The sequence below is a fragment of the Rhinatrema bivittatum genome, chromosome 2 (assembly GCF_901001135.1).
Source record: "Rhinatrema bivittatum chromosome 2, aRhiBiv1.1, whole genome shotgun sequence".
Lineage (NCBI taxonomy): Eukaryota > Metazoa > Chordata > Amphibia > Gymnophiona > Rhinatrematidae > Rhinatrema > Rhinatrema bivittatum.
The window spans coordinates 358451302-358478353 of record NC_042616.1 but is presented as its reverse complement, the minus strand read 5'-3'; the positions used below and the strand labels follow the sequence as shown (position 1 = coordinate 358478353).

At 43.9% G+C, this 27052-nt stretch overlaps 1 protein-coding gene across 1 annotated transcript in view; it reads left to right on the top strand.

The window, feature by feature from the left end:
* The window catches only part of TRIP13 (thyroid hormone receptor interactor 13), a 193184-nt gene that overhangs the window by 10784 nt on the left and 155348 nt on the right, over nucleotides 1-27052 (top strand). Inside the window, 2 exon segments of the mRNA XM_029589932.1 lie at nucleotides 20023-20152; nucleotides 26928-26983. Of these exon segments, the coding sequence (XP_029445792.1) occupies nucleotides 20023-20152; nucleotides 26928-26983 (186 nt within the window).

Here is a 27052-nt window from a genome sequence, read left to right as displayed (position 1 = left end):
GTGCTGCAGCAGTCAAAAAAGCAAAGAATGTTAAGAATTATTAGGAAGGGAATGATTAATAAAACAGAAAATGTCATAATGCCTCTATATTGCTCCATGGTGAGACCACACCTTGAATACTGTGTACAATTCTGTCGCCACATCTCAAAAAAGATATAGTTGCGATGGAGAAGGTACAGAGAAGGGCAACCAAAATGATAAAGGGGATGGAACAGCTCCCCTATGAGGAAAGGCTGAAGAGGTTAGGGCTGTTCAGCTTGGAGAAGAGACGGCTGAGGGGGGATATGATAGAGGTCTTTAAGATCATGAGAGGTCTTGAACGAGTAGATGTGACTCGGTTATTTACACTTTCAAATAATAGAAGGACTAGGGGGCATTCCATGAAGTTAGCAAGTAGCACATTTAAGACTAATCGGAGAAAATTCTTTTTCACTCAACGCACAATAAAGCTCTGGAATTTGTTGCCAGAGGATGTGGTTAGTGCAGTTAGTGTACCTGGGTTCAAAAAGGTTTGGATAAGTTCTTGGAGGAGAAGTCCATTAACAGCTGCTATTCAAGTTTACTTAGGGAATAGCCACTGCTATTAATGGGATCTTCTTAGTGTTTGGTTAATTGCCAGGTTCTTGTGGCCTGGTTTTGGCCTCTGTTGGAAACAGGATGCTGGGCTTGATGGACCCTTGGTCTGACCCAGCATGGCAAGCTCTTATGTTCTTAAATACTTTTTAAATAAAATGTCTATAAAATTGAGTAGGATGGAACAGGTAAATAAAGGATGGTTGTTTACCTTTTCAAATAATATTAAAATGTGTAGCTTATTGTTCTCTGGTTAGTCAAATTTCTCAGATCTCTCAGATCATGACAGGATTTTTCTGTTAGGATGCTCATATTCTTCTTCTTTGATAATAATATGATAATCTATATATGGGTTTAACTGTGAATCTTACCTCTTTAAATGTCAGATATTTTATCTCTAATATAAAAGCAAGCGTATTCTTCAGGTGCTGCATAGAAATAAATAAATTTTACTGCTGCAGGAGACTTCTTACAAGTCCTGAACATGAAAAGTTAAAATGTTTGTTGCCTTGGGCAGCTTTACTATTTATAATTTAAAACTCAAGGAGTTAGAGGTGTTTGTATATCAATTGACAAGAATTTTACTTTGAGAGTTTACTGTTCTTTGGTTACTTTAATGTTCATTATATTCTTTGAATTTTACACTGGCCAATGTTTATGGTCCAAATATTGACCAGAGTTCTAACAAATGTTTACTGACACAATTGCTCTTTTTAGATTTGATAATCTCTCTATTAGTGGTGATGGGAATGTTTGTTTCGACCCATCAATGGATAATACTTCTCAACCTAAAGTAGGATCTACAGTCCTTTGAGTACTAGAATCTTGGTTGACACCTTTCACCTCATTGATATTTGGAGGCACCAACATCCTAATGACAGAGATTATATTTTCTATTCTCCAAGACATATGTACAGTAGACAGTTATTTTCTGTGTACTCCTAATTTGATATCCAAGATTCAAGAAAGAGTGCTATTTTGACCAGTTCCGTTTCTGATCTTCACCCTGTAGGGGTTCTTCTCTGATGTTTTTTGGCCTAAAACATCTTCATGGAGTCTGAGTGCTTTCCCCCTTGGCGATAAACACTTTCCAACATTGCCTTAGGAGGTAATTTTTCCACAGTCCTGAAGAGAAGTATGGACCTGTTCTTAGATGGGAAGCATTCCTTAGAGCACTGGTTCTCAACCAGTGTGTCACCAAAGATTGGAAGGTGTCACCAAAAATTTGACATAGCAAGCCTATGCTTGCTATAACAGCCACATGTGCTTGCTGCTTGAGAAAAGTGCAGAGTAAGAAGCTGGTACTTAAAAATTCCTCAGCACCGCTCTCTTGCTGCTTTTCCCTCAACCCTGACAACCACTGCCTCCATCAATCCAAGCCAGAAATGTTGCAGGCATGCTGGATCCTGTCCCACCATCCCACTGCACCTCTCACTCCCCCCTCACACGCTTCTTAGAGTTTATTTTAATCTGTATGCTTGTTTATAATTTATGGTCATTTATTCTGTATTAGATAAGTCAGTCTGCATGTTAGATAGAGGTGAGGGATTCTACTGACTAGGATGTAGATTATATGTAGGAATTTAGAGCAGTCTGGCTTTCTTTGTTTTTCTAATAGTAAGTGTACTGTGTTCTATATTTGCGGTCTTGCTTTTTCATAGGCAAGGTTGTTGCTGTTCAAGTCCTGGGTGTTAGTACTCTTATGATATGAATGGTATGCTATATAATTTTTAAATGTCGGTTTTGTTTTTGGTTTTTTTAGCAGGTTTTCATGTTATTTCACACAATGGCTGGCAGGGAAGGGATTTTGAAGTACTATTACTGAGGGGATATCAGAATTGAATATATTTTTTATATGGTGAGTTGAAAGGGGAAATTTCCTAATTCTGCTCTATATAAACTCGAGAAGAGGTCAGAATTTTCTGAGGTTGACAGTGACATGCATGAGAGTTTTACAAGATAAAACTTACATAATAAAAAATTACAATTGTATGCAGCACAAATTGACCTAACAGATCTGTATCAAAAAACTGTGTGCTGCATATGCATGTCAGTCCCAGATTTCTCACTGATGCAGTAAGTAAAGATTAAAATTTTTGTGAAAAAAATAACATTTAATGATATTTTATAAGCAATTATTGAAATTAAAGAACATCTTCTCCTGCATCATTTTCAACAATAAAATATCTAGATTTTTTTTTTTTTTAGTATAGCTGTTAAATGTAGTGTGCAGTGTGTCACGCATGTGAGCATCATCTGTCGGGTATGTCATGACAGAAGAAAGGTTGAGAACCACTGCCTTAGAGGGAAGGTAATCAGTTATGCAAATTTCCTTCATAGAAAGCTGAGGAAGAGAGCAAATGCCCTCCTGATGAAAATAAGGAAATTGGAGGCACAGCAAAAAAAGATTGTTCTGCATGAACTTTAAAATTGCTGGGAACAAGGGAATGCAAATGTTTGGAAACTGGCAAAATTGGAAAGGCCTTAAAATTATATTAAGTTGAAGTTTTAAAAACAATAACAAATCTGGGGTTTTCCTGCCTAGAGGGATTAAGAAGACAATCTGCAAGTTAAAAATATTAATGTGCAGAAACCATCATTCTTTTTGAAATTGGGAACTTATTTAAGTATTTTTCCAGTCTGTATATAAACCCCTCTGAAGTTGACAGATATTAAAGAATTCCTGACTCAGCTGAATCTATCCAAACCTTTGGATGTTTAGAAGAAACAGCTATCTGCTCCCATCTCACTGCTTGAAATTAAGGCTGCGGTCAAAGTGCTTCTGGATGGGAAATGTCCTGGCCTTCATGGGTATTATATAGATTTTTTTTCTTTTTTTCAAAAACTTTTTGCCTGAAGTTGCTCCACTCTTTTTTAAAAATTTTTTTTAATATTGCAGGGACAGAGTTAGATGATATGGCAGATGCTAACATATCCCTTATCAACAAAAGGGGAAGAGTGTACTGGATTGTAGCTTGTATAGGCCCATATCTCTCCTAAATTAAGATTAAATATTCGCCAAGGTGTCACATTTAAAGTTGAAGAAGGTACTATCTTGCTTGGTACTGTATAATGCCAGAATATCGGAAAGGTTTGTTACATAGGTATGCAAGATCTAGGACATACATTATCATTAATTTCTCTTACGCTCTTCTTTTTTTTTTTTTTTTTTTTATTGGTATTGCCCATGGTACCCAACAAGGATGTTCATTATTCCTCCTATTCTTTGATTTGGTTATTAAGTCTCTGGCAGTAGCCATCAGACAATACCAGGGCATTCAGGGTTTTGTTTGGGTTTGGGTTTTTTTTAGGGGGGTGGGGGGCAGGCACACAAGATTTTCCTTTGTGTCGATATTCTTGTCTTTTTGACAGCCTTGCAGAAGTTGGGCTCAGAATTGCAGGACATATTAGCTGCCTTCAGCACCCTTGCAGGTTCTGAAGTGAACTTGATAAGTCTGAGCTGTTCCCAGTTGATGCTAAAGTGATTATCCCAGTTTGTCTTTTTAAGTGGTGAAAAAGGGCTTTGGATACCTGAGTGTCTTCATTACCAGGGATCTTAAGGATAGATCTATCAAGAATTATGACATGTTAATTGATAGGGTAGGACATGTCAGACTGTTGTATATGTTTTAACATGTGCCTTGCACTATTCTGGCCAGTGTCTTTGTAGATTTATATAGTTCCATGACTTTAATTATAGCCTTTGTATTCTACCATATAAAATTTAACTTAGCTGGCTTTGGTTGCCCAGTTGACAGTAAGGTATGGCCCTGCCTAATCGTTGGCTTTATTACTGGGAGGCAAGTAGTCTGTTTGAAATTATGGTTTAGTAACTCTGAAGTTTCTTGGTTAGCACTAGAAAAGGAACAGACGGACATGGTGAACTTAGTGGTGTGGTGCTACCTTTCCTGCTCTCTGATTCTCCCCATATCTGACGAATCTGTAGAGCTAGTCCTATCCTCTCACACCTTACAAATCTGAATAAGTTTCTCTGAGGACAAGCAGGATGGTAGTCCTTGCATATGTTGACATCAGATGGAGCCCTGACAAAAACTTATGTCAAAGTTTCTAGAACTTTGGGCATGCCCTATAGCACACATCCATGCGGGATCCCTTTTCAGTCTCTTTTTCTGCGGAGCTGCAGCATCTGAGCTCACTTTGGCTTTTTAGCCTCTCTTGGAAAGCTTTTAATTTTTTCAAATTTTTAACGTGATTTTCTTTGGTGTATTCACCGAGTCCCTCTCGGTCCTCTCCATAGTGTTCCTAGTCAGGGCTTTTAGTGTGTATTGGTAAGTTTCCTTTTGCGGTCAATTCCCTGTGGCGGTGCTTCGGTGCCCATCGGCCATCGATGCTTGTCGCCATAGATTTTGATCTTCCAGTTTATTTCGTCCCGTCATGACTGTGCCAGAGGACCATGTCCATCACAGTCCCCCCATGATGACTGTGTCCTCTGCCTGGAGGCATCGCATGGCATCCGGGATTTGCAGCAAATGTGCCCAAATGACCCTGAAAGGATGCTTTCGGCTCAAGATGGAGCACCTCTTCGGGTCAGAAAATCAAGCCATTGGCATTAGCAGCATCGGCGGACCACAGAGCTGCACTGATGGACACTGAGCCATCGACATCGGCGGGGCCGTCGGTACCTTCAGTTGATTGGGGTGCCGGAGACCAGCCATCGTTGGGCTCCTCCAGACCGAGGATGTCTGGTTCCTCATCAGCTTCTGCAATGGGGAAAGACCGTGCCAAGCATCAAGGGAAGACGAAGAAGTATCACTCTCTGTTGGTGCATGGGGATGCGCCAGCTCATGTTGTTGTGATGCCTCTGAAATGACCCTGCAGTGAGGAATGCCAGTCTTTCATTGGTGCAGGCGGTCTGCGCCAGTCACCAATCCTTCTCTCGGTTTCCGAAGAGGATCTGGACACCCCTCCTTCCTCTTTTGGTGTTGGTATCTGCAGTCTTTGAGGAGCTTGAATGGTGAGTATAACTGGCGGTCGAGCGGGTGATGCAGGGCATCTGTCCCGTGGCACCAACAAAACTGGAGCCAGTACTGTCCTCCTTGGAGCTGCTGTTGGAGAAGCTTCATGCGCTCATCAGCTCATTACTGACTCAGCTGGTGTCTGTGCCCAGCGGGGCACCGCAGCCGCCTTCTGCTGATTTATGGTGGTCGTAGCTGGTTCCTCAGAGAAACAAGCTCCGCCTAGGCCAGCTGAGATGCAGAGGCCTGCAGACCCACATCCAACTCTGCCGGTGCCTTCACCTCTGGATGAAGGCTGAGCGCCTAGGGCCCCATCCCTTGCCAATTTCAGTGAGGATGAGGGTTTTGACTCGGGGGGGGGGGGGGGGGGGGATGACAACACAGAGTTCTCTACCAATGGCTCTGAGGGTCTTCCTTCAGAACTTACTCCTCCAGAGGAGCAAAGGATGTCTCCGCCAGAGGCCATCCCGTTTCAGTTATTGACAGAGGAGGATGCCAAGCACAAAATGCTTGAAATCCTCCAGTTCATGGAGCCTCTTAAGGAGATCAGGTGTCCTAGTGCACGATATCTTTAAGGAGTTTCTGCTGAGGATGTAGGAACACCACCTCACAGTGCTTCCCGTGAATAAGAAGGCTGATGATGTTTATCTCGTCCAAAAGGCTCCCGGGTTCGATAAGTCACAGCTTCCCTACTAATCGGTGGTAGTCTAATCCTCTCTCAAGAGATTCAAGCGGTCTCTGACCCATTCCTTGGCACCCCTGATGGATGCTCTTGGGAGAGAGGTTTTCAGGGAGCCATGCTCATTGCCCGCATAGCTTCCTACCAGTTCTATATGAGCTAGTATTTGCAGGACATCTGGAAGCAAGAGAAGGAGGTGGCTGAGCAGTTGCCTTAGCAGTAGAACATGCTCATGTTGCTGGTGCATAAGGGCCTGGAGTGAAGAAAACACGAGGTCCGAGTGACCTACAGTGTTTTTGAGTAGGCATCGAGGGTTTCAGCAGCAGGAATCGGTGCCTGCAAAATGGCATGGCTGCAGGCCTCTAATCTCAGATTAGCAAAGACTCACTGATGTGCAGTGTACTGATGTGAATCTCGTTGGAGATGGACTGAGGGATGCGGTGGCCCAGCTCCGGCACTACGATGAAAACCTCCAACAGCTCTCCACCAGAACTCTGGACCTGTCCTCCTCTGCTATGAGTCTGCTAGATTGGGGCAGAAGTCTTTCTTTCACCAGGGGAAATACTGTCTTCTGCAGCCTTCCCTGGCAGCAGAGAGCCCCCAAGGCCCAGCCAGCACCTGAGTCACTCCAGGGATGGGGTTTTGACTGTGTCATAGGAAACGTAGTCCGGTTACCCATACCTGGAGTGATGGATCTGCCGGTCGGGGGCAGGCTGCGTTTCTTTGCAAACCAGTGGCCCAGTATAACTTCAGACCAGTGGAGTTTTTCCATCATCTATTAAGAGTACCGCTTAAACCTATTGGGTGCCCTGCCAAATTGCCCTTTGAGCCTGTTTTGGCCAGAGCAGACAAGCCTGTTCCACCAGAGCAAATAGGGCAGGGATTTTATGTCAGGTACTCCTTATTCCACAGAAAACAGGAGGATTCTGTCCCATCCTAAACCTAAGGGCCTTAAAAGATTTATCAAAAAGGAAAAGTACAAGATGGTTTCCCTGGGCACCTTGATCCCCCTTTTACAAAAAGGTGACTGGCTATGCTCCCTCGATTTGAAGGACATCTCAGATTTGTGATGGGGAAAATGGCACTTCCAGTATCTGGTGTTGCCATCTAGGTTAGTGTCAGCCTTACGGGTCATTGCAAAATGCCTGGCCATGGTGGCAGCGCACCTCTGCAGGCTGGGGGTGCATGTTTTCCCTTATCTGGATGATTGGCTGGTCAAGAGCATATCTCGGGCAGGGCCAGTCAGGTCCTTCACTTGGCCATCCGGATGTTGGACTATCCGAAGTCCCATCTCAGCCCGTCACTTCAATTGGACTTCATAGGAGCCCTGCTAGATATGGCTCAAGCTAAGGCCTTCCTGCCTTGTCAAAGGGCCACCACTCTGATGACCATTGTGGCAGAGATTCAGCAGAGCCAGCAGGTATTAGTCTAGCACATGTTGAGGTTGTTGGGCCAAATGCCAGCAACCGTCCATGTCATTCCCTTGGCATGACTGCACATGCGCAAGGCCCAGTGGATCCTGAAGTTAAAGTTGTTGTCAGGCCACGCAGAATATCCAGGATCATCTGAGTCACTTCACCCCTCCAGGACTCTTTGTTCTGGTGGCGGTTACCTTTGAATCTGGAATGGGGGATCTCTTTCCAAGGTTCTCCTAACCAAATTGTCCTAACCATGGATGTGTCCACCCTGGGCTGGGGAGATCATGTAGATGGGCTCAGCACCCAGGGTTTCTGGTCTGTCCAGTAAAGCTGTTGCCAAATCAGTTTCCTGGAGCTCAAGGCAATCAAGTTCACACTTTCAGAGATCAGCTATCTAACAAAGTTGTCCTGGTTCAAACTGGCAACCAAGTGGTGATGTGGTGTGTCAACAAACAGGGAGGTAAGGGCTCATACCTCCGGTGTCAGGAAGCACTTCAGATCTGGTCATGGGCCCTGACCCACAGGATGGTGTTCAGGTCAATGTACCCAGCCAGACTGAGTTGTACCTTCAGACCCACAAGTGGTCCCTAGCCCAGGGGGTTGAGAATCCTCTTAGGGAGCTTGGATGTGGATATCTTCATGTGCCCATGCAACAGAAAGGTGCCTCTGTTCTGTTCCCTTTACAGGATAGACAGTAAACCAGCCTTATGTATCCTGGATCTTGGGGCAAAGGTCTTCTGTAGGCATATCCTCAGATTCTCTTAGTAGCGAAGTCTCTCTTGAAGCTTCACGAGGTCAAGGATACTATGATCCTCATAGCCCCTTATTGGCCAAGACAGGTATGGCTTCTACTACTGCAGGAGTTGTCCCTCCAGAGGCCGATCAGTCTGCAGACTTCCCCCAGATCCCATCACGCAAGATCGAGGCAGGCCCTGTCGTTCACAGCCTGGATGTTAAGATGTTGGTTTTGCAACCACTTGCTTTCAGAAGATGTTTCAGGTCCTGTTGGTTTCTAGAAAGTCCTATGGACTGAAATGGAGGTTTTCCATGTGATGTTAGCAGAAGGCACTAGATCCGTTCTCCTGCCCCACACAAAAACGGCTTAATTACCTTCTACGCTTATCAGAAGCTGGCTTGAAAACCAACTCCATTAGAGTTCATCTGAGTGCAATTGACACATACCACCATAGTGTAGATCAGTGGTTCTCAACCAGTGTGTCGCCAAGCTCCGGCAGGTGTGTCGCGGCTCCCGGTGTTCCACTGCCCCGCTTGTGCTTCCCTTCTCCCTAGGGGCGGGGCCGAAGAACGAAGAGACGCTGCGCGCCAATGCCAGCGGGACCGAAGAACGAAAAGACCTGCGCGCCGACGTCAGCGGGGCCGAAGAAAGAAAAGACCTGCGCGCCGACGTCAGCAGGGCCGAAGAACGAAAAGACCTGCGCGCCGACGTCAGCGGGGCCGAAGAACGAAGAGACGCTGCGCGCCGCCGGCAGCTGAAGAGCAGAGAGACCTGTGCGTCACCAGCGGCGGGGCCGAAGAACAAAGAGATGCTGCGCGCCGCTGCCGGTGGCTGAAGAGCGCAGAGACCTGCACGTTGCCGGTGGCCGTGCCGAAGAAAGAAGAGACGCTATGCGCCGCTGCCAGCGGCTGAAGAGTGGAGAGACCCTGCACACTGCGGGAGGCGGCTGGAGAGACGTTGCGTACCGCGGGAGGTCAGGCCAGAGGTGGCTGAGAAGTGGAGGCCAAACAATGAGAAGAGGCTCCATGTGAGCTTGTGTGCTTGTGGTAGAATGGGTGCCTGGGTGCATGAGTGAGAGCTTGTGTGGTAGAATGGGTGCCTGGGTGCATGAGTGAGAGCTTGTGTGCGTGTGTATGTGTGTTAGAATGGGTGCATGAGTGAGAGCTTGTGTGCCTGTGGTAGAATGGGTGCCTGGGTGCATGAGTGAGAGCTTGTGTGTGTGTGGTAGAATGGGTGCCTGGGTGCATGAGTGACAGCTTGTGTGCCTGTTGTAGAATGGGTGCATGAGTGAGAGCTTGTGTGTGTGTGGTAGAATGCATGCCTGAGTGCGTGAGTGGCAGCTTTATGTATGTGTGTGTTGGAATGCATGCCTGGGTGCGTGAGTGGCAGCTTTGTGTGTGTGTGTGTGTGTGTGTGTTAGAATGCATGCCTGATTGTATGAGTGAGAGCTTGTGTGCCTGTGGTAGAATGGGTGCCTGGGTGGTGAGTGGCAGCTTTGTGTGTGTTGGAATGCATGCCTGGGTGCGTGAGTGGCAGCTTTGTGTGTGTGTGTGTGTTAGAATGCATGCCTGGTTGCATGAGTGGTAGTGTGTGTGTGTGGTAGAATGGGTGCCTGGGTGTATGAGTGAGAGCTTGTGTGTGTGTGGTAGAATGGGTGCCTGGGTGTATGAGTGAGAGCTTGTGTGTGTGCGGTAGAATGGGTGCCTGGGTGTATGAGTGAGAGCTTGTGTGTGTGCAGTACAATGGGTGCATGAGTGGCAGTGTGTGTGTGCCTGTGGTAGAATGGGTGCCTGGGTGGTGAGTGGCAGCTTTGTGTGTGTGTGTGTGTGTGTGTTGGAATGCATGCCTGGGTGCGTGAGTGGCAGCTTTGTGTGTGTGTGTGTTAGAATGCATGCCTGGTTGCATGAGTGGTAGTGTGTGTGTGTGGTAGAATGGGTGCCTGGGTGTATGAGTGAGAGCTTGTGTGTGTGCGGTACAATGGGTGCATAAGTGGCAGTGTGTGTGGTTGTAAGTGACAGAGTATGTGTGAGCTTGTATGTAAGTGACAGCATGTGTGTGATTGAGAGAGACTGGTCAGGGAGGTGACTGGTGTGTGTGTGTGTGAGAGACAGAGACTGGTCAGGGAGGTGACTGGTGTGTGTGTGAGGAAGAGATACTAGTTAGGGAAGTTACTGGTCTGTGTGAGACAGAGACTGGTTGTGACTGGTTGTGGGCCCTAAGGAAGAGGACTGTGAGGACAGAGCTTCAGCAGCCACTGCTGCTTCTAGTGAGTGCTATTGGTCTGCAAGGGAAAGGAGTAGGAGAGTTGCTGGAGAGGGTAAGTAAAGGCAGCCTTTTAAGTTTATTTTTCTTGATTGATTGCCATTTTAATTATTGGGTGTTATGTGATGTGTCTGCTGTTTTGAAATATTTTGATATTTAGACAATTTTTAATAATTTTTATGAGTTTTTAATAGTTGGATATTATTCTGTTCATCAGCTGTTTTGTAACATTTATTAGTATAGTTTTACAATTATTTCTAAGTGGGTATCTATAGCAGCTTGGCTTGCTCTGTTTTCCCAATAGGAGGTGTATTAGTGTTTAGGGCCTGGTTAATTACTGTCTTTTCATAAAGAGGGGTATTGTGCTTGCCAGTAAAGAGAGTTTGCTTTGCTTTTACTGAGGTCATCAGATACAGAATATCTTTTTTTTGTATGGTGAGCTGTACGGGTAATGCCCTAGTTCTGCTCTGCACCCATTTTTGGGGGTCGACGTGGTTCCTGAGGATGCAGAATGTATATTTACATTTTGTCCCGTGATGGTCACATGTTCAGTGTGTCACGCATGTGAGAACCATCTGTCAGGTGTGTCCCGGACGAAAAAAGGTTGAGAACCACTGGTGTAGATGGTGCGCCCATGCCCGTACAGTCTATAATTGTACATTTCATGCGAGGCCTGCTTCAATTGAAGCCTCCCCTAAGGCCCTCCCGCTGTATCTTGGGACCTCAGCTTGGTGTTAGCTCAGCTGATGAAAGTTCCTTTTGGCTGCTGCGCACCTGAGACCTGAAGTACCTGACCTGGAAAGTCATATTTTTGCTGGCGGTCACTTCAGTGTGCAGGGTCAGTGAGCTCCAGGCCTTAGTGACTTATCCACCTTACACTAAGTTTTATCATGACAGGGTGATCTTGTGTATGTACCCTAAGTTCATGCCTAAAGTGGTGATGAACTTCCATCTTAACCAGTCCATTGTCTTGCCAGCATTCTTTCCCAGGCCCCATTTGCACCAAGGCAAGTGGGCCCTGCACAGTTTGGACTGCAAGCGAGCCTTAGCCTTCTATGTGGAGTGGACAGAAGCCCATAGACAAGTCCACCCAACCTTTTGTTTCTTTTGACAGGTATAGGTTGGGCATTGCCAAACAGACACTTTCGAACTGGCTAGCGGACTGCATCTCCTTCTGTTATGTGCAGATGGGACTGCATCTTGGGGGTCATGTCAAGGCTCATTCTGTGTGAGCCATGGCAGCATCTGTGGCCCACTTGCGAGCAGTTCCCATGGAGGAGATCTGCAAGACTGCGACGTGGAATTCTCTCCACACATTTGCATCTCACTATTGCTTGGATAGGGATGGCTGACATGACAGTAGGTTTGGTTAATCTGTCCTTCAGAATCTGTTCGAGGTATAGAACCCAACTCTCTCCTGCTTAGGGCCTGCATTCAGAGACTGCAATCAGGTAGTCTTTCCCCCCCCCCCAACCCCCCTCTGTTACCAACAGCATCATTGTTGTGCCCATTGGCATCTTGTTTGGATGACTGTTGGTCCCGTTTTATGTTGGGGAGCAGCCTGTAGCTATTGATTCACCCATGTTTGAGGACTACCATCCTGCGTGTCCTTGGAGAAAGCAGATTTGCTTACCTGTAATAGGTGTTCTCAGAGGACAGCTGTATGTTAGTCCTCACGAAACCCACCTGCCAGCCCACGGAGTTGGGTGTGTCCTAATTTTATTTATATCTAATTCTGTGTTATAAGACTGAAGAGGGACCCCGCATGAATGCGTAGTATAGGGCATGCTGGGCCTGTCCATGATGGCAAGTTAAAGTTCTAGAAACGTTTGACATAAGCTTTCCATCTCGGAAAGCTTATGTCATGTGTGAGGACTAACACCCTGCTTTCCTTGGAGAATACCTGTTATAGGCAAGCAACTCTGCTTTCTAGATAGAGAGAGGGAAGTGCTGTCTCTCATAGCCCCGAAGTCTGAAAACCCTATCCTTTCTGGCTCTTATCGTTAAGGACTGGAGCAATTTTAGATCTAATTCTCAGTGGAGCACAGGACTTGGTGAGAGAGGTAACGGTGGTGGGGCCGCTTGGCAAAAGTGATCATAATATGATCAAATTTGATTTAATGACTGGAAGAGGAACAGTGTGCAAATCCAAGGCTCTCGTGCTAAACTTTTAAAAGGGAAACTTTGATAAAATGAGAAAAATTGTTAGAAAAAAACTGAAAGGAGCAGCTACAAAAGTAAAAAAATGTCCAAGAGGCGTGGTCATTGTTAAAAAAAAAAAAAAAAAAAAAAAATACCATTCTAGAAGCACAGTCTAGATCAGAGCTTTCCAAAGTGTGTGTCGCGACACTTTACTGTGTCGCCTGAGGTGTGCCGGTGTGTCGCGCAAGCCCGGTGCACGTGACACACCGGCAAGTGCAGGGTCCGGGAACCCATGGCTCCGAGCCAGATATGCTGCATCTGGCTCGCAGACAAGTATCGCCACACTTTCCCGCTGACCCAGCTGCTCCCCGGTCCTCCTCCGCCCGGGCGGAACGCGGCAGGACAGCTGGAGTCAGCGGCACCGGCGTGCTCTCTTCTTCCCGCCCCCCCCCCCCCCCGGAAGAGGAAGTGGAGAGTATCGGGTGAGTGCGCGGCAAGAAGAGGCCACGCGAGTGCGCTCGGCATCGGCCCGAAGAAAAGAAGACTGCAGCGCGGCTCGGAGGAAAATGTTCAACCGCGGCCGATGGGACTCCGCCTCCGCGAGGGCTGAAAATGAAGAGGTTAGCGTTGGGAGGAGGCTGCTGCTGCTGCCGCGAGTCCCGGGGTGGGGTGAGAGAGAGTGAATGAGCGAGCATTCACTCTCTCTCTCCCCCACCCCCACCCCGGGAACTCGCGGCAGCAGCAGCAGCCTCCTCCCAACACTAACCTCTTCATTTTCAGCCCTCGCGGAGGCAGAGTCCCATCGGCCGCGGTTGAACATTTTCCTCCGAGCCGCGCTGCAGTCTTCTTTTTCTTCGGGCCGATGCCGAGCGCACTAGCTTGGCCTCTTCTTGCCGCGCACTCACCCGATACTCTCCACTTCCTCTTCCGGGCCGCGGGGCCTTGTGTGTGTGTATGAGAGAGTGAGAGATTGCATGTATGTGAATGATTGAGAGCCTGTACATGTGAAAGAGAGTATGTCTGTGATTGAGAGCCTGCCTGTGAGAGAGAGAGCATGAATGTAAGTTTACCATTGGGAACCTGTATGTGTAAGTTTGTGATTGAAAACCTGTTTGTGTGAAAGAGTATGTGTGTATGATTGAGATCCTTGTGTGTGAGAGAATCATGTGTATGTATTGATTAAGAGCCTGTGTGTATAAGTAAGAGAGAGATCATGTGTGTCTGTGTGTGATTGAGAGCTGGTTTAGGTGATGGAGCATGTGAGTATGTGATTGAGAGCCTGTGTTTAAATGAGAGAGAGAGACCATGTGTGTCTGTGTGTGATTGAGAAGCTGATTTAGGTGATGGGAGCATGTGAGTATGTGATTGAGAGCCTGTGTGTAAATGAGAGAAGAGAGGACATGTTTGTAAGCATGTGAATGAGAGTCTGTGCGTGAGGAGAAAAAGACAGCATGTATGTGTGTGATTGAAAGCCTGTGTGTGTGTAAGCGTGAAAAGATAGACAGCATGTGTGTAAATGTGTAATTAAGAGCCTATATAAGTGAGAGAGAAAAAACATGTGTATATGTGAGTACTGAGAGCATGTGTGTATAGGTGTGTCATTGAGAGCCAGTGTGAGAGAGAGCGCTGGTATGTGACTGAGAGAGGAGAAAGTTCCAAGCAAACCACCCCTCCTCCTGCTAATTCAGAACAATCTCAGGACACCTGGATATCAAACGTTCCCAGGTATGCAGAGCAAAAAAAATGTTTGTATCCTTATTATTTTTCATTACTGGGTCTTTGTGTCTGCTATTTTGAAATATTTTGTTGGTATCTGGAAATGTTTTATATGAGTTTTTAATTATTGGATATTCCACTCATCAGCTGTTTCGAAATATGTTCTTTTTGTTAGTACAGTTTTACTGCTGATGATTTTATATTTCTTGATTTGTTTTATAAGGATGGTGATGTTTCTTTTTTTTCCTTTGTTACACTGCATACAACCTCTGGTTTGCTAGTAGACTGAATTACTGTGTCCCGAAATTGTTTGTCTAAAAAGTGTGTCACCAACATGAAAAGTTTGGAAAGCTCTGGTCTAGATGTATTCCACACATTAAGAAAGGTGGAAAGAAGGCAAAACGATTACCGGCATGGTTAAAAGGGGAGGTGAAAGAAGCTGTTTTAGCCAAAAGAACTTCATTCAAAAATTGGAAGAAGGATTCAACAGAAGAAAATAGGATAAAGCATAAACATTGGCAAGTTAAATGTAAGACATTGATAAGACAGGCTAAGAGAGAATTTGAAAAGAAGTTGGCTGTAGAGGTAAAAGCTTTTTTAAATATATCCAAAGCAGAAAGCCTGTGGGGGAGTCAGTTGGACCGTTAGATGATCGAGAAGTTAAAGGGGCACTTAGAGAAGATAAGGCTATTGCGGAAAGATTAAATGATTTCTTTGCTTCGGTGTTTACTGAAGAGGATGTTGGGGAGGTACCCGTAATGGAGAAGGTTTTCATGGGTAATGATTCAGATGGACTGAATCAAATCACGGTGAACCTAGAAGATGTGGTAGGCCTGTGACAAACTGAAGAGTAGTAAATCAACTGGACCCGGATGGTATACACCCCAGAGTTCTGAAGGAACTAAAAAATGAAATTTCAGATCTATTTGTAACCTATCATTAAAATCATCCCTTGTACCTGAAGACTGGAGGATAGCAAATTTAACCCCAATATTTAAAAAGGGCTCTAGGGGCGATCTGGGAAACTACAGACCGGTTAGCCTGACTTCAGTGCCAGGAAAAATAGTGGAAAGTGTTCTAAACATCAAAATCACAGAACATATAGAAAGACATGGTTTAATGGAACAAAGTCAGCATGGCTTTACCCAGGGCAAGTCTTGCCTCACAAATCTGCTTCACTTTTTTGAAGGAGTTAATAAACATGCAATAAAGGTGAACTGGTAGATGTAGTATACTTGGATTTTCAGAAGGCGTTTGACAAAGTTCCTCATGAGAGGCTTCTAGGAAAAGTAAAAAGTCATGGGATAGGTGGCGATGTCCTTTCGTGGATTGCAAACTGGCTAAAAGACAGGAAACGGAGAGTAGGATTAAATGGACAATTTTCTCAGTGGAAGGGCGTGGACAGTGGAGTGCCTCGGGGATCTGTATTGGGACCCTTACTTTTCAATATATTTATAAATGATCTGGAAAGAAATACGAGTGAGATAATCAAATTTGGAGATGATACAAAATTGTTCAGAGTAGTTAAATCACAAGCAGATTGTGATAAATTGCAGGAAGACCTTGTGAGACTGGAAAATTGGGCATCCAAATGGCAGATGAAATTTAATGTGGATAAGTGCAAGGTGATGCATATAGGGAAAAATAACCCATGCTATAATTACACAATGTTGGGTTCCATATTAGGTGCTACAACCCAAGAAAGAGATCTAGGTATCATAGTGGATAACACATTGAAATCGTCGGCTCAGTGTGCTGCGGCAGTCAAAAAAGCAAACAGAATGTTGGGAATTATTAGAAAGGGAATGGTGAGTAAAACGGAAAATGTCATAATGCCTCTGTATCGCTTCATGGTGAGACCGCACCTTGAATACTGTGTACAATTCTGGTCGCCGCATCTCAAAAAAGATATAATTGCGATGGAGAAGGTACAGAGAAGGGCTACCAAAATAAGGGGAATGGAACAGGAAAGACTAAAGAGGTTAGGACTTTTCAGCTTGGAGAAGAGACGGCTGAGGGGGGATATGATAGAGATGTTTAAAATTATGAGAGGTCTAGAACGGGTAGATGTGAATCAGTTATTTACTCTTTCGGATAATAGAAAGACTAGGGGGCACTCCATGAAGTTAGCATGGGGCACATTTAAAACTAATCAGAGAAAGTTCTCTTTTACTCAATGCACAATTAAACTCTGGAATTTGTTGCCAGAGGATGTGGTTAGTGCAGTTAGTATAGCTGAGTTTAAAAAAGGATTGGATAAGTTCTTGGAGAAGTCCATTACCTGCTATTAAGTTCACTTAGAGAATAGCCACAGCCATTAGCAATGGTAACATGGAATAGACTTAGTTTTTGGGTACTTGCCGGGTTCTTATGGCCTGGATTGGCCACTGTTGGAAACAGGATGCTGGGCTTGATGGACCCTTGGTCTGACACAGTATGGCATTTTCTTATGTTCATATGTTCAGAAAGGTCTTGACTTCATTAGTCAACTCTGAGAATGGGTTTCAAACCTTTTGCATGCTCTCCCAATATTTTGATTTAAGCCCAATTCACATGCCTTTCATCTGCAGTGAAGACAAGCTCTGAATAATCAGATTTAAAACTGTTATTTTAATTCACAGATTACCATATGACAGTTCTCTAGGCTCTTTAGTAAACACTTTAGAGTTTATTCTTCATAAGATCAGTTGCGTTCTTCAAATACTTAGTTACTGACGATTCCCTCAATTCCCTCATGTTCATGTGCTTTTTCCTACTTTGCTGCAGTATGTTAGAATGCATTAATCCCAGTACTGCATATGAAGACAGACTTAAAAACTTTTTGCAAGCAGGTGAATGCTCTATATTTTACTGAAGTCTGGAAAGATAGTGTAAATTGTTTTGTTTTTAACTACTTTTTTAGTGTTTTGCTTTTTATCATATGTTTTGTTTATTGATTTATTATATACAGTTGAATTTTATTCCGCACTGAACATTGTGGAAGATGTGGATAATAACTTTTATAAATAGAAAAAAAACCCATTTTGAATTGATGAAGCTGCTTGAGGCCTTTAAAGGGCCTGGAACATTTTTTGGAGTGATTTGGATGCTTGTGCTAAGAGTATCACGGCTTTGTATTGTGGGATATATTTTGTAAAGTGTTTGCAAAAGTGATGCCACAGTTCTTAATAGATATTTGGAATGAAGATTCAGGTGTTACACTAGATGCTAAAGCATGGAAAAATATATGGGTTTATGTCTCTCATGTATCTATTTGTGCAAGGTGGGTTGAGCTTATTGTTACATTGCTATATAGAACACCAAACTCTTTTCTGATGCAAATCCTACTAGCTGAAGAGATTGCGGCGAGATGGGCACCTATATACAACATGTGGCACTGTTGAAGTGTTTGCCAGTTTTGGTCACAAGTAGTGCTGGAAACTGCAGACATTCTGGGTATCTCTGTACATATTATTGTTATGCCTTCTGGGTAGGTGGAATGAGTCTTTGATCCCTGTGAAGTATACAGTTTTGGTTGGCCAGCTCTTGCTTGCAGCCAGATTGACTATTGTAACCTTTTGGAAATTCAATCCTTGTATGGTCCATTGACATGCTCAAGTGTGTGATATATCTGATATTGAAAAACTTAGGTATGATCTAAATGGGGAAAACTTTAAGTATGATAAAGTGTGGGGACCTTATGATTAGTTTTATAAAATGTCATAAATTGTATCTATCTTTCTGCTTGGAACAAACCTGAAGCACATTATGCTTTCAAGTTTTGTTTTTTTTGGGGTGGGGGGGTTAACTTTTTTTTGAGAGCTGTAAGTGGTCTTTTCATCGCTGTATACATTATATTTATCAAAGAATTTTTTTTATATGCCAGAAGATTCTTAGTTTAAAAAAAAATACTAAAACAAGGAGACACTTCATGAAACTAACAATCAGCAGATTCAAAACACTGTACAAAGAAATTTTTCACTCAGCGCACTATCAAGCTGTAGAATCTGTTGCCAGATGATGCGATCAAGGTAACTAGCATAGCTGGTTTTAAAAGAGGTTTGGAGAGGTTCCTGGAGGAAAAATCAGTGACACATTATTAACCAGAGAATAAAGAAAGCTATTGCTATCCCTAGGAGTGAGTAACAGGAATTAGGTCTATTTTATGGGATCTGCTAGATATCTTGTGACTTGCATGGGCCATTGCTGGAGACAGGATGCTGGATTTGATGACCCTTGGTCTTATCCAGTCTGGCAATTCTTATTTTCTTCTGTTATGTTAGGTTCAGAGTTTGATAGCTGTGTTTCAGTTCCACACAAATATCATGGTTTAGGTCAGTACTCCTATTTGGGGTCCTGAAATAAAAAGGCTGGTGGTCTCTGGTACTTCCTCAGGAGGCTCAAGTCCTTGGTGAGCTGCACAGGAAATCCAATGCCTTCCTACTTTGTAGGTGTGCTGGGGGGGGGGGGCTGCTTTTTTTTTTTTTAACCAGCATAGGTAGAGGCTACTTGATTCAGGTGAGAGTCAGTAAATGGTTAGCCTGGTATGAGACTTATCCCACAGAGGTTCCTGTAATGGAATTATTTGACTACTCTGGCTGAGGATGTATTTAGAGGTTAAGCTGTATGGATTCTGAGTTCTTACTCAGACATAGACTAGTTTGAAGGCCACAGGCCAACCTCTGAGTGAACCATATTTATTGTTTTTCACTATGAAATGCTTTCGATTTTGTTTGTTCTATCCTCCTATTACTCAAACTTACTTTCATAAGTACCTCAAACCGTGATGTGCTGAATTAAAGTCTGAGTGGCTATTTGTGTAGGGAATAAGCTCCTGGGTTCAAGTCCCCAGGTATAATTCCAGTAATTGTGTGTGTTTATATTGGGTAAGCCCCTCAGATAGTCCTGTGTGCATGCAGGCGATGAATGCCTCAGGTAGACCTCGGTGAGAAAGCACCCAGGTCAGAGCCCCTGGGCAGAATGCCAGTTTGCGTGGTCTGATCTCAGAACAGTCCCCCATGATCTAGAAGTGTATCACAAGCTCTTGGGTTCGTTGAGGGCCTCTCTGAATCTAATTCTTTGGCTTCAGATGCCTGTTGTCCTGCTAATCCCAGCAGTCAAGGCACTGTGGGGTGTGTCTCCCTCTTCCACTCAGTCAGAGAACCTGACTTGGGTGGCAAGTACCAACATCTATCAAAAGGAATGAGTTTGGATCTTCTCCGATTGGTTGAGAGCATATCAGACATAAGCCTGGTGTGCTTGGGGGATGGGTGTTCTGTCACCACATGCATAGTCCAAGAAATCCGATGCTCTTACAACTGAAACTGGTAATGTTATTTGCACTACCATAAATGGAAAATTATTGTGAATGTACTGCATTGCAATTGAGTTTTTAAACTCCATCAAAAGAGTATAAATAAGTTATCTTTCCTGAAAAGATACCAGTTTTACTGAAAATTCAATTAGCTGAGCCATCTGGCTATATACTGGTTGCTTCTTAATAATTAACATTGAAAGCTTATCTTCTTTTGTTTACCACAGCCCATTGACTTGAGTAAATGCAGTCTTTTGATTAACATATTTCATCTAAATGAAGAGGGACCCAGCACAGAAAATCTGGAAGAAGAGAATGAGGATCTTGTAGCAGCCAATCACTGGTTGCTTCCTTCGGGTACAGCATTTTCCCCCTATAGATATTACCTTATCAGAAAAAGAAAAGCCCTATATCTCAAATGTTACTTAGTGCATGTATAGTTAAATTTTTTAAAATAACTTTTAGGTAAGAAATTCCCAGAATGTTCTTTTTACTTCAGAAATGTCTGTTTTCCTTAATAAGATGACAATTAGGGTTTTTTTCAAGAATATATAAATGACGTGCATAAGCAAAACATCCTTGTCCTCACGACATTTTTCTTACAGATAGCCTGGCGGGAAAAAGTCATCCACCTTTAGAGGCAGAAAGTAGGGACATGTTTTGTCAGCCTCTCAGCGAATGCTTTCCTCAAAATCATATTCCCAGATGACCTTTTTTCCTATCCATATCATCTTTAACGGACATTTTTCAGTCCGTGATTCCAACAGTCATCTTCAGCCTTCACATTTGTAGGGAAAGCGACGGCGTTCCCCTCCCCCCCCCTCGCATTCCTAGCAGTACACGGACCTTGTCTCTCCTCAGTGATTAAAAAAAAATAAAATTCTGTAGTTCAGGTTCTTTATTCTAAACCTCCTACTATGTCGAAATTACCTGACACACCGTGACCACCAGTTATTTTCTACCAGTGTGGTAAGGTGATGTCAGTTACCCGATATTACCTCTACAGGGGTCCCACCCACAAACAGCGTCAAAACTCCAAAGTTTGGAAGAGACGGGTTTTTTTTTCCCTCGGGGAGTATTCACAATCCTACCCGGGCCCTCCTGAGGCCTTCCACTTCGTCCACGTTGACACCGAGGTGCACTCTTAGTTCCTATGTTTCCGCACCCGCTCCGCCTACACACCGCAATCCGCACTGCAGACTGCTGTTACAGGAGATCAATCATCTTCCACAATGGTACATTCAGTGCTACCCCCCACCACCCCCTCGCCAGGAGTTGTTCCCCTCACTTCTCATTCACGAGAAGTATGATAGCCTCTGTCCAACCTTCAATCAATCAGCAGATACCTAACATAGAATAGATTCTCTGCACCAGGGGATTTTTTTGTCACCAGAAGATCCGTGGTAGAACTGGCACACCTTAGTCTACATGGGATCCAGTTATATTTCCTTACCTGGACAACTACTTGCGGATGGCCACTGACCAATCCACCTAGCAAACCAATCTCCCCATAAAACCTATTCTTGACTGGTCATTCTGGGCCTACTATTCACTTACGAAGAATCCCATGTGCAATCCACCAGCTCTTGCAGCTCATCGGGACTCCTATCGCCCATCCAGGACAGGGCATGCCTTCTGAAGCGTATGCCCGTACAATGCGTGCTGGTCGAACCGAAGTGACAACCACTAACCTGAACCCGACAAATCCTCTCCATTCTCGGTCACAGGTCATTCTCAATCTATTAGAATTAGGGCATCCCGACAGTGAGGTTCCAATAATTAGAAAAGTAGTCCAAGTGCCTGTAACTAAAAACTCACCTGAGCTAAAAAATTCTAACTTATCCCTATCAATTAAAAAGCAGAATAAAAATACAAACAAAAAACAAACTTTGAAATGTTTGTATGCTAATGCCAGAAGTCTAAGAAGTAAGATGGGAGAATTAGAATGTATAGCAGTAAATGATGACATAGACTTAATTGGCATCTCAGAGACATGGTGGAAAGAGGATAACCAATGGGACAGTGCTATACAGGGGTACAAATTATATCGCAATGACAGAGAGGAGCAGTCGGGAGGAGGTGTGGCGCTTTATGTCCGGGATGGCATAGAGTCCAACAGGATAAACATCCTGCATGAGACTAAATACAAAATTGAATCTTTATGGGTAGAAATCCCTTGTGTATCAGGGAAGACTACAGTGATAGGGGTATACTACCGTCCACCTGGTCAAGATGGTGAGATGGAAAGTGAAATGCTAAGAGAAATTAGGGAAGCTAACCAAATTGGTAGTGCAGTAATAATGGGAGACTTCAATTACCCCAATATAGACTGGGTAAATGTATCATCGGGTCACGCTAGAGAGATAACGTTCCTGGATGGAATAAATGATAGCTTTATGGAGCAATTGGTTCAGGAACCGACGAGAGAGGGAGCAATTTTAGATCTAATTCTCAGTGGAGCACAGGACTTGGTGAGAGAGGTAACGGTGGTGGGGCCGCTTGGCAATAGTGATCATAATATGATCAAATTTGATTTAATGACTGGAAAAGGAACAGTGTGCAAATCCAAGGCTCTCGTGCTAAACTTTCAAAAGGGAAACCTTGATAAAATGAGAAAAATTGTTAGAAAAAAACTGAAAGGAGCAGCTACAAAAGTAAAAAATGTCCAAGAGACGTGGTCATTGTTAAAAAATACCATTCTAGAAGCACAGTCCAGATGTATTCCACACATTAAGAAAGGTGGAAAGAAGGCAAAACGATTACCGGCATGGTTAAAAGGGGAGGTGAAAGAAGCTATTTTAGCCAAAAGATCTTCATTCAAAAATTGGAAGAAGGATCCAACAGAAGAAAATAGGATAAAGCATAAACATTGGCAAGTTAAATGTAAGACATTGATAAGACAGGCTAAGAGAGAATTTGAAAAGAAGTTGGCTGTAGAGGCAAAAACTCACAGTAAAAACTTTTTAAAATATATCCGAAGCAGAAAGCCTGTGAGGGAGTCAGTTGGACCGTTAGATGATCGAGGGGTTAAAGGGGCACTTAGAGAAGATAAGGCCATCGCGGAAAGATTAAATGATTTCTTTGCTTCGGTGTTTACTGAAGAGGATGTTGGGGAGGTACCCGTAATGGAGAAGGTTTTCATGGGTAATGATTCAGATGGACTGAATCAAATCACGGTGAACCTAGAAGATATGGTAGGCCTGATTGACAAACTGAAGAGTAGTAAATCACCTGGACCGGATGGTATACACCCCAGAGTTCTGAAGGAACTAAAAAATGAAATTTCAGACCTATTAGTAAAAATTTGTAACTTATCATTAAAATCATCCATTCTACCTGAAGACTGGAGGATAGCAAATGTAACCCCAATATTTAAAAAGGGCTCCAGGGGCGATCCGGGAAACTACACACCGGTTAGCCTGACTTCAGTGCCAGGAAAAATAGTGGAAAGTGTTCTAAACATCAAAATCACAGAACATATAGAAAGACATGGTTTAATGGAACAAAGTTAGCATGGCTTTACCCAGGGCAAGTCTTGCCTCACAAATCTGCTACAGCTTCTAGGAAAAGTAAAAAGTCATGGGATAGGTGGCGATGTCCTTTCGTGGATTGCAAACTGGCTAAAAGACAGGAAACAGAGAGTAGGATTAAATGGGCAATTTTCTCAGTGGAAGGGAGTGGACAGTGGAGTGCCTCAGGGATCTGTATTGGGACCCTTACTGTTCAATATATTTATAAATGATCTGGAAAGAAATACGACGAGTGAGATAATCAAATTTGCAGATGACACAAAATTGTTCAGAGTAGTTAAATCACAAGCAGATTGTGATAAATTGCAGGAAGACCTTGTGAGACTGGAAAATTGGGCATCCAAATGGCAGATGAAATTTAATGTGGATAAGTGCAAGGTGATGCATATAGGGAAAAATAACCCATGCTATAATTACACGATGTTGGGTTCCATATTAGGTGCTACAACCCAAGAAAGAGATCTAGGTGTCATAGTGGATAACACATTGAAATCGTCGGTTCAGTGTGCTGTGGCAGTCAAAAAAGCAAACAGAATGTTGGGAATTATTAGAAAAGGAATGATGAATAAAACGGAAAATGTCATAATGCCTCTGTATCGCTCCATGGTGAGACCGCACCTTGAATACTGTGTACAATTCTGGTCGCCGCATCTCAAAAAAAGATATAATTGCGATGGAGAAGGTACAGAGAAGGGCTACCACAATGATAAGGGGAATGGAACAACTCCCCTATGAGGAAAGACTAAAGAGGTTAGGACTTTTCAGCTTGGAGAAGAGACGACTGAGGGGGGATATGATAGAGGTGTTTAAAATCATGAGAGGTCTAGAACGGGTAGATGTGAATCGGTTATTTACTCTTTCGGATAGTAGAAAGACTAGGGGACACTCCATGAAGTTAGCATGGGGCACATTTAAAACTAATCGGAGAAAGTTCTTTTTTACTCAACGCACAATTAAACTCTGGAATTTGTTGCCAGAGAATGTGGTTCGTGCAGTTAGTATAGCTGTGTTTAAAAAAGGATTGGATAAGTTCTTGGAGGAGAAGTCCATTACCTGCTATTAAGTTCACTTAGAGAATAGCCACTGCCATTAGCAATGGTTACATGGAATAGACTTAGTTTTTGGGTACTTGCCAGGTTCTTATGGCCTGGATTGGCCACTGTTGGAAACAGGATGCTGGGCTTGATGGACCCTTGGTCTGACCCAGTATGGCATTTTCTTTTCTTCTTCTTCTTATGTCCTACCTCACACTTGACTACATGTGCATCATCCATAATGGAGCCTAAGGACCCAATAGTCAGTTCTTCCATCCTTCCCCCGCTCCTGTCTCACTCACTTCCAGCAGGCACAGAGATTGGAGTACTAGCTGGCCGCATTGGTATTACCTGCAGGATTGCCTCTCCGACCCTCTTTATCCCATATGGTACCCTTCTACCAGAGAGTGGAGTTCCCCTTTTTTCACCCAACCATGGATTCAGGGTCTGTCGTCCGCTTAGAAACCAGCATGACATGTGGCTCGCCTGGATCTTAGAGCCCGACATGTTCTTCAGACATTGGAGCACACCCCTCGTGGACAAATTCTAATGGTCCACCTGGACAACCATATTCCCATGTTCTACTTCACCAATAAAGGTTGGTCAGGTTCTTAGTGCCCTGCAGAGCAGCTGTAGGAGTCCTAGAATGAATAGGAAGCAGATCCGCTCACCTGCCCACCAGAATGTCTCGGCGACTTTCTTCATCTCCTTTGCCGGAACCCTCTGTCTGGCTTCGGTTCAAGCATACCTCAGGGCCCATACCCCTACCATTCTCCTTTCAATCTGGAGCCAATCTCTAGGCCCCCGCTCGCCTCCATGTTCATGTTCGGAATCCTATGTCTCTGGCCCTGGCCCAAAAGCTAAATTTCCATGGCATATAAACAAAGTGCTGGAACAAATTCATGTTCCCATCAAGAGAACTACTAGACACTGGTCATCCAATGTTCCTTGCCTGGAAGCTGCACGTTTCTGTCGCCCTCACCTCCTTCAGACGCATCAGCGAACTACAAGTCCTAGCATGATAACTGCCCTATCTGGAACTTCACCATGACAAGGTTAAGCTGCATATGTATCCCGCCTTCATCACACAAGTACCTTTCGACTTCCACATCAACCAAGCCATCACCCTCGTGTTTTTTTCCATAAGCCTCGAGCCTACCAACCGAGCTTAAGCTCCTCATGCTGGGTGTAACCGAACTCTCACTTCTTAATGACGTCACACTCCTTCTGACTACAGAGCCCTATAGCTCTGTCTCCTTTAACCCAAATGCCCTGGACCCCCTGTTTTTTAATTACACACGCTTGTTCTGGCCCTCGAGCTACATTCTTTTCTGCTACCGACAGTGTCTACAGACCATGTCCACTGCCTATAACACACTTCACATCCGTACTATGCCTTCACTAGATCACCTCCATGAAGGACTGATCCTAGCTCTTTGCAGCACAGTCCCAAGGTCTTCGCTATATCTGCTCACCTCCCGCTGCTGCTTACGCCGGCAGACAGTGGGTGACGCACACATGAGAAATACAATTCTCGTGTAACACATATCTGAACACAGTGACAGCAGCATCATAAAAACTTTCCGCCTATTGCCTGTCTTGAGGGTTTTTCCTTATTTTTATCATGGACACATGATATCGGCTATATGCGCTCAATACTTCAGCTGGGGACTCCCAGACAGCATGGCTAATTTATGCTGCTTATCTATGGGAAAAGAGCAAGTTTGCTCACGGTAAACTGTGTTTTCCATAGATGATAGATGAATTAGCCATGCTGACCCTCCCGCTTCCCCAGACAGTTTTCTTCATCTTTGCATCTCGTCTTGCTTTGATACGGACTGAGGAGATTTGGGGCAGCGCGGGATCACGCAAGCAGATTCTGCTCACTGGCAAAGATCTGTTTTCAGCTTTGAGAGCTCCGCCACCTCGTGGCACGTAGGACGTCCCAGACAGCATGGCTAATTCATCAGCTATCTATGGAAAACACTGTTTACGGTGAGCAAACTTGCTCTTATGAGAACAGCCAGAATCCAGTCCGTTTGTTCCCTGCCGGCCCAAAACCACACTTATTAACACTTATTAACAGCTTATTTAAAAAAGTAATGAATCAATTAGAAGGTTTTATTTTCAATTTGTTAAAATCAGAAAATGTTAATTTTGCATTAAAAATTGCAGATAAAAGATTTTTAACTTTGTACCAGTTCGCTGAAACATATGCTTTGACCAGTGTGCTTAAACATATACTTTGACCAGTGTGCCTAAACCTTTGCACACAACTGTGTAGCTGTACAGCACTGTAAACATCTAGTGGCAATATAGAAATTAGTAGCACTTGTAAGACTAATGAGTAAAATTTTCCATTCTTCAAACCATATGGATTTCAGATCTTTTTGATATTTGATTGCTGTTCAGGATTGGTTGTATCTGTAATTGTACGACAAGGGTTTATAAAATGATTGATTAATGGCAGTTTTATACGAAAATGGTCCTTTTAAAGCTGATTTACTAGCATTAAATCAGATTTGCTAAGAAATAATTGCCTAAAATTTTTTTTTGTTGTTTTTTCAGCTGAGTTCCATGGCCTGTGGGAGAGTCTAGTATATGACAGTGAAGTAAAATTGCACGTAAGTTATGACACTAAAAAATATAAATCTTACAGTAATTGTTTTGAGTACAGGATCACTTTGAAAGAA